We start from the raw sequence: 11801 nt of genomic DNA on the forward strand, positions 1-11801 counted from the left end.
AAGAATAATGTAAACATTGAACTTATTTATTATGGTGGAGATGAGAAGAGAAAAAAAATCATATTTGGTGGTTTAAAATACTAACATCTTCTTCTTGCTAAATGTTCACCCAAATATGATAAATGATGCTGTAAAAATAGTAATATATTGTATGAATAAATATGAGAATGCAGGCTATAAAGTTTCAATTCTAAGATACGACAGACTAAGCAGAAATACCAATACTTGTGTGGCTGATTAACCCCACATGAACTATCACAACTCACACACACAAAAAAACAACTGTAAAATTGATATTGCTTATGCTATGTTTAACTGTTTAATGTTTCTCTGAGAAATTAAAATATCAAAATGTCTGAATCTAGAAACTAAAACATTAAAATTTCATGTATGAACACTTTCATGCACGTTTTTTATACTGCAACATTTTCATTGCTACCATTTTTACTGTCATTGTGACCATTCTCTTCTCTAAAATTTCAAACCTGAAAATCTCTTTGGTATTGTTTATATTGGGATGCCCGTTCTGTTATTTGTTCTAATCTCACAGCCAAGGAAGAAAGTATGTCTGTAACTATCTCTGAGATTCAGAGTTCCCGTCCATAAGAAATGACTCCTAAAATATATACATTCCACAAAAATAACTACAATGTATTTAAGAACAATTGTTTTTATTTTATTTTGTTAAAAACAACAAAGAAAATTATAATACTTCAAGCACTTATTTTGTCATTGACTCTCACAATTCCAAAACTGTCGCACATACAAACAAAAATCTATCTCCAGGCACCCAAAACACACACTTCCATTCTTTCACTTTGACACAGATAGAGATACTATGGGAATGACTGATATATAATATAAGAAACAGCAAGAAGGTGTTTGATGACATTATAGCCATAATATTTCATTTTTAAAACCTAATAATTAAAAACATACATTTTTACATTAAAAATCATCTTGAGTTCTGAAACTTGTGATTTAATTACAAGTTAGTATAAAATGTTAACATATGGCATGAAGAATGTGTGAATTTGAGTGTCATATTCTGGATTAATCAATAAAGAATTTTAAAAAGTGATATTTTTGTCAAATATATTTCATTTGTTCATTGTAATAATAAAATCTGTGTCATCCAGAACATGCTTACTAGACTAAGGACATATAACATTATAAAAGCAGTCACATAACAACATGTAAGAGGAGAACAGCCCTTACTGTGATGGAAAGATGAATGTTTGTGCTTGATATATGTTTGACTAAGTATATTGTTTTAGTACTTGCTGTTTATCAAGCAAACAGAACTGACAAATCTGATTTTCTGTACATATAATATTTACTTTTTGACTTGTCTTAGTGAGTAAAAAACATCTGTAAAGATGTATTTCTCCTGGTTTGTTTATTTCAGATACCCATACAGAAGGATTATCTGCACTAACTATCTCTAATGTTTAAATTGAAAGACTAGAGGGAAGGCAGATAGTCAATATCATTCAAATTTAACCATTGAGCTACAAGCAAGTAGTGGGAATTGACTGTCACTTATGCTGCACCACTAAACATTATGTGTAGACCATGCACGACTTTGCAACAATGCCTGACCCTTCTTACCTCAACATCTCTTTTTAAATCTTTCACCTCTTGCTTGAGTTCATCAATATCTTTAACAAGTGACGTATTCAAATTTGTTTTATATGTCTCTCTTTCTGATGATTCATTTTTGATAGCTTTCTGCAAGTGACAGAGCAAACCACTTAAAGCCTATAAAAAACATAAACAACATCCTAAGTTAGATTACAAACAACAGAAATCCTGAAATAACAAATCTTGCTCTAAAGGACAACATCTGATTTTCAATTATGCTTTCTTTCTTTTATTTTTGGTTATTCCTTTTCACTTACAATATAGATTGAGTATTCTTACATTATAAAATAATTATTGCTCCAATGAGGCAGTCTTCTGTCACAGGACACAGCATTAAAAATCAAGTAAATATGTTGGATATACAAGACTGTTTAGTTTAATAATTGTTATTTAACTAACTTAGTGATTTAATAATTAATGATTATTTACTTTTCATAAGAAAAGTGTTAAAAGTAATTATTTTAAAATTGATGCCTTGTTTTCTTACTTTTTGTGCTCCCATTCTTACTTCCTAATTTTTTCCTTTAAATTTTTTTAACACTTGTTTAGAAATAATTAGTCACTGATAAAACCCAATTCACAAAAAAGTCTCAAAAGTGACTGGGCCCTAGGCCTATCCTTCTTGTAACTTTTCTTGTGACTATCTCTCAACATTTCCTAGCTTTTGCTGTTATCTTTGATATAGTTTTTCTTCCATCTGGCTCAAGTGACATACTTCGTTTTGGCTGGATTAATGGTCAAGGTTTGTTTAACATATTCAGCATTGCTGTTTCTAACCATATTTCTATTCTTGCAGGAATGCTCTCTTCACTGGGACAAAAATGTTTTAGGGTTATTAACAAAATATTTTCTTCTTTTCTCTCATTTTGTTTCCTTAAAGGCATATATTAAAAAATGCAGTTTCAATTATTACATACAGGCTCAGATGTCAAGAGGTCACAGTCAGTTTGAAGACAAAGCAAAGGGAAATTATACAACTTCTCCTTTTCAGTCCAGAACACTCAAGCAAAGCTTTATCAGAATTCAGAAGTGGTGATATGCATATTAATGCAAGAGATTCATGTATTAGGCTCCTACTGTTCTGATGGAATTGCTTTGTTCAACACAGATCCTTTAAGTCAGGTGTACAGAAATTAAAACTTTATTTTCAAAACTTAGGTCATAGTTAGAACCTAGACCTAAAGAATCTATGTAGTCCACTTTTTCTTTTATCCAGTTGATACAGCTGCAAATGAGCACATAACGTGCATGTGAACAATCATTCTGCACTGTACTTATGATATTTAACTACTTACTGCATCCTACTTTCTGAAAATTTGATGGACAGTGGTACATAAGCTCACCAGAAATGTTAAAGAACTATTCATAAAAATAGAATATTAAATAAAGTGAATTGTTCAATACATTATTTTACATCTTTCAACATAAAACTAGCAACTATAGCGAAAAGCAAACGAAAAAAATTGAACATAACCAGCAGAAAAAAAGTGTAAAGTCTATACCATCAGTGCATTTACAGTGCTGCTTAATGACAATCAAAACCAATATCACACAAGTTTTTTCATAAGATTCAATACAGTATTTCTGTTACAAATGACAGATAATATTCTAATACCTCCATAAACCTAAGACTTGAAAGTGCAGATTTTCTTTAGATATAGATCTGACAGTCTTTTACTAATTTATTCATATCCCAGTAGAAAATTGTAACAATTTCTTTAAGATACTGACACGGAACCTCATAAAAATAAATACTGAGATCAAGTTTAATCAGTATTTAACTGAATGTGTCAGAATGGAGTCTTATAAAATTGCATACTGAGCTTAAAAAAAACACATCAACTTAATTAATGTGCTAACATAGCAATTTATCAAAGTACACATTGAGGTTTATAAGAGAAATAATAATCAAACTTACTGAATATCCAGCAATATCCTCAGGTGGAACTGGTACACTGTATGAGTCCACTAAGTCATATAACTCTCTAGTCACATTTAAGCTTTCATATCTTCTATCTGTTACAATTTTAATTTTCAAAGCTTATCATTCTTCTTACAGACAGAGTTTTAGATCATGTATGTAATCAAGGTGATGGTATAACCATACTTTAAGTTACTTTATATATATAATAAATTTGTTTCTTTCAGCACAAAGACATAGAATAGGCTATCTGTTCTATTTCCCATAGCCTAGTCTGCAAATATAATTCAAGTGAAACAAAATTATAACACAACAGCATATAAATAAATATAAAATGTGATAGAATTGGGTGAATTAAATAACTTTTCCTCAAAATAAAATTAGATTACTGTAAAATGGGCCAATAACACATTACAGAATATATAATTTGGTTCTTTAGTTCTTTAATTTTGAATTTCTGTTAAATTTATTAATTAAAGCAAAATTTCAAAATTTCTCTAAATTCATCAGTGGTTACCTCAATATATCATGCACATACAATGGTCAAATAACAGATCATAATATAGAATAAAAATATTACATATATTTTATTAGACCTCAATTAAGGAACTTGCACCACTTGATTTTGGAGAAAAGAAAAAGACTACAAGATGCAATCTGGAGATGTCTTGGAGAGTAATTTTCACATAAGTAATGTTAAATTTCACCACATGAAAACAAGCTGCACTAACATTATCTATATCATATACATATTCTAAATTAAAATAACAAAAAATAACTCAATTAAAACAAATTACATCAATTTATGTACATGTTTGTAAACATCATGAATGAATATAACATCTTTTCCAATGTACTTTTTTACCTAACGTTACACTACTATAAAAAACACATGGCAATTTTACTTTTGTGCTCTTATAAAACCTTTACTTTAAACTTACCCTTCTCTCAATCTTATCAAGAAATGTCAACCTCTCAACAAGTTCCATAGTGCTCTTAGAGGTAGACACTAATTTTGACTGGGCAATGTTTGCCTCATTTGAGAATAAGTCCACTTTTGTTTTTGCTAGTTTTGCAAGCTGATTGTTAAATATATGTAAAAGTAAAAAGAACAAGATAAAATGAAATATTTTAAAATGTCAAAACCATGTTCCATTTTTAAAAACTCCACTGTAGTTCCTTTTTAAACAAATAACCTTTCATACAAAAAGCATAGTCAGAAATATTAACATATATGATACCTAGTAATGTGGGCATCTCTTCTTTCATTAAAGGTTTCAGTGAAATTACTCCTTTGTAATGTTAAGTATGTAATGTACATGATGAACATAGTCCTAAGTACCTCTCTTCTATAAATATATATTTAACAAATATAAATCAGGCTGGCTTCCATGCACTAAACACTTAAAACTGGTTTTATTTCTTTTTTATTTTCCTTTCTTTTTAATTAATTTATTATTATTATTATTTTATTTTTCCGATAAATATATATGGAAAAAGGAATATATATATGTAGATATATATATATATAAGTGGAAAAAGAAAAGAATATATATATATACGAATAAAAAAATAAAAATGGAATAAAAGAGGAAAAAATAATAAATGGATAAAAGGAAAAAAAAGGACAAATACAATACATGGACATTGCCCTGAAAAGGGCCGGAGTACTGTGGGATACTCTGGTCCAAAAGCACTTCAACAACAACAAATTCTTACTAGTAGGTCTTGTGCACCTGACCCTCCTGGGTATTCAAAAATTAAACATACCTAAATATCAACATAGAAGAAGCGAAGCATGACATTTTCTGATCAGGCAGTCGATCAGTGAAATAGAAACTCCCTCTTTTACAGTTATTAGATATGTCGAATATTTCTAGCAATTTCCTTAGAAACAGTGAAATTAATATTTAATCAAATATAAAAATTATTAGGAACAACCACTTTATAATAAAGCATCTGATTTTCTGAATCTATTCTCCTCTGTTTAATTGCATGTTGGCAATCTTTGGTAGTTAAAATATTAGAATTATTCTGCAACTATGCATCAGTACTGCTATTATTTGAAAATTATTTTCCTGAAAAATGTAGTTCAGGAGATAATAAATCTGAAGTTTTCGTGATTGTGGATATTCTACATCGGATTTAAAAGTGAAAGGACGGTTTAGTTTTAACATTTGTATCTTAAACTAATAAAATATTCGTTTTATCGTGTGATGAATTGTATTAAGTTTTTGTCCGACATTTCCTGTCAGGACGAATTAATTAAAAACAAACAACCACGAAAAGAGAATATCTTAGACTCCAGCCACTACAACAACCAAGTTACAGGCAGAGTACATGTATTGAATTTGATGAACCACGTTACAGGCTGAGTACGTGTATTGAATTTGATGAACCAAGTTACAGGCAGAGTACATGGTTGAATTTGATGAACCAAGTTACAGGCAGAGTACGTGTATTGAGTTTGATGAACCAACTTGCAGGCAGAGTACGTGTATTGAATTTGATGAACCAAGTTACAGGCAGAGTACGTGTATTGAGTTTGATGAACCAAGTTACAGGCAAAGTACGTGTATTGAATTTTATGATAGTAAAACTGATGATAAGAAAGTTCTATTTGAAATACTGCATCAAGTTGTATGTGGTCCGACAAGAACAGATTTAAAGCACAGTAGCCTCTTTACACTTTGGTCGACTTTCTAGATGCGCCCAATCTATAATAATCCAACGGAAACCCTGATTTTGAAAACACGAACTCCGAAGGGAAGACTGGCGTCCTTTTCTAGAAAACAAAACATGTCTCCATGTTATCAGATGATGGAAAGAGTCTTGTGCCTTATGCAGAGGACACGCTATACGTGCACGTGAAACACGTGAACTAGTTAATCATGGTTGATAGTCAGTGAAGCTATCCTTATTCAGAGTTCTACCACACCTGATTGACTTAATAACTGAAAATGGTGCATGCTACTCCTTAATCACAGAGTACTATTTGAAAACGATAAAAATACACTGTAGGATAGAAATAGAATATGTCATAAGCATATCACAACAATTCTACTGAAAATGTTGTATAATTAATACGTAGTTCAACATGTAGACAAAGCACAAGAAAACTATAAATATCACAAGCTGATAACAATGTAATAATTGAAGAACCAATACGTGACTTAAGCTTAGTAATGAACGATGTGAAACACATTAAACGTAGAAATTGAAGTTCATGTTAATCCTGCGTTTCAGTAAAAAATGTCGCATGTAAATCTTAGTGTAACAGCTGTGAATTGTTGGACGTATATTGTGACAGTTAATACACTTATAGCTATATTACAAACAATATAAACAAACACACAATTAGTACCGAAATGAGCATTTAATGTATAATAGCTGTTACATTTAAATGAGCGAAAAATATGTAAACAAACATTTCATTACTTTTGGTTTAATATTTTATACAAGTTTTAACATTATATGTCGTAATAAGTAAATACTGCAAAAAAGGAAATCATAATAAACATGAACAAACGCTTGTGAATTGTTGAACTAAAGCCTCAGTCTCTTAAATTTAAATAATAGTTATTAATGTTCCGATAAAATGTTAAAACTTTAAGTTTTCAAAGTTTGTATTTAATTTACTTGTGCATAAACGTAAATAGTTAAATTACTACGTAAGTTTCTGTTAAACAAATAATATCAGTGATAGTGCATTTAAAAATTTTGTAAGTGTCAGTCACATTCATGTAACTGTACAGTGTGGAGATTAAAGCCATCTTGATTTATCTTAACTCTAGAGAGAACTTATTAACATTGGCGGTTTTATAAATTCGTTTACTAATTCTATTTCGCAGTTTTGAAGAAAATATTAACTTATTATTTTCATTTCTGATAAAAATTGTATATTCACATTCACGAAGTTCTAACTCATTTCTAGAAGTTCATTTCAGAGTCTTTGTAACAGCAGAGTTATTTGAGAAATCAACAGATTTAACAAGATTATCCCGTTTAATAAAAATATCACGTTTACTTTTGTTATGCATTACCTGATACGTCAGGTTGGTTTCCGAGATTTAGTTATAATAAACGTGTCTTGGCTGTCAGAATTTTCAATGAGAATAACAACGTTTCCCTTGAGATGTCCTTGTTTACTGTTAGGTTTAACGATAATAAGTTCATCATAATTTTTCACATGTCTATGAGACAGAGGTCGCTGGATATATTCTTCAAAAGATTTTCTTTGTTTTGACGCTGGTGTTCCTCTCTGAAGATGTAGAATATAGTTATGTTTAGTGGCGCAACACTCAAATATTGAGCAATCATTTTACTATAACATGCATAAAACCAAATAAATGTTTGTGTGAAAATTATAAGTGATGAAACTGGTTGACAGAAAAAAAAAAACTGTTGTAAACTGTCTCAAAGCGTCATTAACAAGATATAGCAGAACCACTTGCAACAAAATGGTACAAATACGCTGGTACTTGACAAAGAAGATCCCAATCCAAATTTTAAGCAGGCTTCTGTTATATACCGATTTTCTGTGATTATGGGTAACCTGATTAAAATTTGAATCAGATGTTCAAAGCTCTAACATGACGTAATTTCAGTGTACATACGGTTAAAAAACGAAATAAACTGAGCAATATGAGCCGAAATGATATATTATGGTGCCACTAATACACAAAATAATTCGCTTTTATTATCAGTAGTGGTAGTATGTATGTGAATGAAAAAATACGAAAGGACATTCTGATCTTTATGTTTTCCAGATGTTATTGTTGCTGTGAACATAAGTAAAGGTAATGCGTACATCTTTCACTATCTTATACTGTTACGTTTGGTTCTGGCTTCATTTTAATGGATGGTAATTGTCTTTCAACATGTACTAAGACTGAAGAAGAAGTGGTTCACCAGTTCAACTAGCATACAGACTTATCAGATCTCAATAGTATCGAACATGTATAGGTCTCTTTTGTAAGAAAAATCTCATGTATTCAAACGACTCTGAACATTAAAGATTCTCTGAACGCATCTTTGTCAGTAGTTGGGGATAACCCAAGGCATTAACAACACTTATTTTAAACATGCAACATCTGTTTGATATTGCATACGTAGTTTGACGTAGTATACATTATATTAAAAGGAAATGTTTTTAACTGTAAAAATGTAAATTTACTTGTACCAAATATTAATTATAACGTAAGATGAATAAGAACTTAATTGAATTTCGAACCAAAGTATTTCTTTTTTCCAGGTAGTTTTCATTTATCGTCTCCAGGGTTGTTCGTTTGGTCTATTTTTGCTTTGTTAGTGTATTAGTTTCTGCCTTCTTAACGTTCTTTGTAGGGACCTTCTTCTCACATTCAGGGATCAGTGGCATAGCCTCCAATATATCCAATTCATTAGTGGTTATCTTTTCAGCACCAGGCTGTTTGTATTCGAAACGGTTTATCAAAACATTATGTTCTTCCCGAGGTTTTTCTTTCCAGTTGTAGAAACAACAAAGAACGCTGCACGATCTTTACAAAAGTAAATAAATAAGAATCACGTGTTTGAAGACCATTAAAATACATATTATTATTAAATAAGCTATGGATAATGGGTTACAGTTATAACTATAAATGTATTCTCATGCTCAAGCAACAAATAACACTTTAGACACGTGTATTCAGTTATAATGTTTCGAACCATAAAACGTGGTGCTTCACATGAAACCACATGCACCAACATATTAAGTCATTTAAAGACGGAGGTCTCAAATTAATACCTTGCTTGAAATCAGATCTATCAACTTAGCATCTTGTAAGAAGGCAGATACATGAATATAGTACCTCACATAAAAGCAGATGTTTCTAACAGCAGTCTGAGTACAGAAACAAAATTTGGAGCCCAATAAACGAACACCGAATCCTACTGTTCAGTTAAAAAAATGTTATCCCACCCCAGCATAATCAAATGATTAATCTCTGTGTTCCAAATACTTTAATAATAAAGAAATTGAAGATAACATGTAACTTACCACAAAGCAATAAGACATCGAAATGAGTGCTACCTCTGCTATCCACCAAAGATGTCTTATAGCTGTAGGTTTTGAAGCCGAGGGTAACGTAACCTTGGGAGCCATTTCAGTTGGATCTTAAGACAGAGAGTCGTATTTAAAATTAATTGACGTACTCTACCAATAACGTAAAACAGATAAAAACTTCAAATGTCAGTTAACAATAATAGTAATGTGTATAATTCTTTAAGCCCAACAATAATCTTGATTTAACATATTTAAACTTTTAAATCAATTAATACTATATTTCTTCATGACGAGAAACCCACTTGAAATAGAAATGTATATCAGAACGGCTGTTATGGGTATTAACACTTTTATTGATAAGCAGAGAACAACGTTTTAAAACGTTAATAACCGTAGCAGCCGTTGTGAGATACAAATACGATATTTCTTGCATTTATAATGCATTTTCATATTAAACAGCCACGAGAGTTAAGGCGTTCGACTCGTAATTCGAGGGTCGTGGATTCGAATCCCCGTTGCACCAAACATGCTCGCTCTTTCAGTCGTGGGGGTTATTATTTGACGGTCAATCCTACTATTCGTTGGTAAAAGAGTAGCTCAAGAATTGGCGATAGGTGTCTTCCCTCTAATCTTACACTGCTAAATTAGGAACGGCTAGCGCAGATAGCCCTCTTGTACCTTTACGTTAAATTAAAAAACAAACAAGCTCTGTTTATATATTAAAGAATAAGAACTTTTACTTTAGTTATAATATTAGGTACATAGAATGTCTACGTGATGTTATCATTCAAAAAAGAGGGAAAATAATTCGTAAATATATATATATATATATGTAATTGTTAACTATTTTACCAAAACAATACCACTCTGTCATATATATGTTTTTATGTAAATATAAGATTCTGACAAAGAAATATTAACATACCAATTTGTTACAGCACCTGTTGCCACCTCCTGAAAAAGCTTTTCCGAAAAAAGCAAAACTTTTCAATACACTGCAATCCATGGAAGTTATAAAGAAGTGTCTTATTACAACAATGTGTTTTAACAAAAATAAACATTTTTAAATTTTAAAGAAACAATAAAAGAAAACTTTAAAACCCTTTTGTTTCATTACTTCTACAAAGATCTTTATTATCAGCTCCTTCTTCATCAGTAATTTTATCTCCAGGACAAGGTATACAGGCGTCAGCAGCAAATGATGTCATGTAAGTCCCTCCTGGACACGGCAGGCAGTGAGTTTGGAATCCATTGTCATAGTGACCAAGAGGACATGGATCTAAAACCGTTAAAAATACATAGCTAAGCATTTATCTACCCAGTGTTAATTTTTATTGTTCTAACAACGAGTTCATTATCAAAAACAAATTTATTGTATCAAAACTACATGATATTAAAAGTCTTTCATCTTTTCGTGTTTAATGGAAACTATTAACGTTATTGTGTGTAATAAATACTTACAACACCTGTCAGCATCTCTTCGGTATCCTCAAGTGCAAGTAAGGTTTTCTCTATACAAGTTTTCGATAATCCATCTTGTATACGAAGATGATAATGCATAATCACATAGAAACCCGTAGTTGCCGAACCAGTGACGTGACCGGTGTGTCTACGAGTAGAATAACACGCATATCTGTTTGATTCCCCAGCTGCTTGCTGAGTATAAGGTATAAATGAAAGTCTTGCATCCATACCCGGTTGACCTTGTTTCCAGACTGAGATATTTTTCGTTACGATCTGTCGCATTTGAGCATATAAACATTTACTTTGCAAAGGCCTGTTATATACCTTTTCCAAAAGCGATCAATCTTCAGTTACATCAAAATATCTACGAAATTCTAAGCTATTGTCATTACAACGCTAAAAACCGGGTTTCGATACCCGTGGCGGGCAGAGCACAGATAGCCCATTGTGTAATTTTGTGCTTAATTAAAATAACAACAGCTATGTCATAAAGAAGTTCTGATAAATTCTGTTGTACTGTGACTTCATATCTCATTGGTTGTCACATTAGTTGCCAGTTTGCATATTCAAAACTGTTTTGGTATGGCTTATTCATCTCTATAAACTGAAGAGTACTGATACAGTACCGATAATATCACGAGTTCTTCTTCATCACTTCCCTGAAATATCCCTTGCGGTTCATCTTTAGCATCAATTAATGGAATAAGATTAATGTTCCAGGAGTATTCTATAGGTGTCAATTTAACA

At 31.2% G+C, this 11801-nt stretch overlaps 1 protein-coding gene across 1 annotated transcript in view; it reads right to left on the reverse strand.

Annotated features, from left to right (window-relative positions):
* LOC143254927 (dynein axonemal heavy chain 6-like) overlaps positions 1-11282 on the reverse strand; it is a 29452-nt gene extending 18170 nt beyond the window's left edge. The window contains exons 1-4 of the mRNA XM_076509839.1: positions 11052-11282; positions 8927-8993; positions 3563-3660; positions 1612-1761 (exon numbers count right to left, since the gene is read on the reverse strand). Of these exons, the coding sequence (XP_076365954.1) occupies positions 1612-1761; positions 3563-3660; positions 8927-8993; positions 11052-11282 (546 nt within the window). The remainder of the gene's footprint in view (positions 1-1611; positions 1762-3562; positions 3661-8926; positions 8994-11051) is intronic.
* Positions 11283-11801: the final 519 nt, after the last annotated feature.

This window comes from Tachypleus tridentatus, chromosome 7 (assembly GCF_004210375.1).
Source record: "Tachypleus tridentatus isolate NWPU-2018 chromosome 7, ASM421037v1, whole genome shotgun sequence".
NCBI lineage: Eukaryota > Metazoa > Arthropoda > Merostomata > Xiphosura > Limulidae > Tachypleus > Tachypleus tridentatus.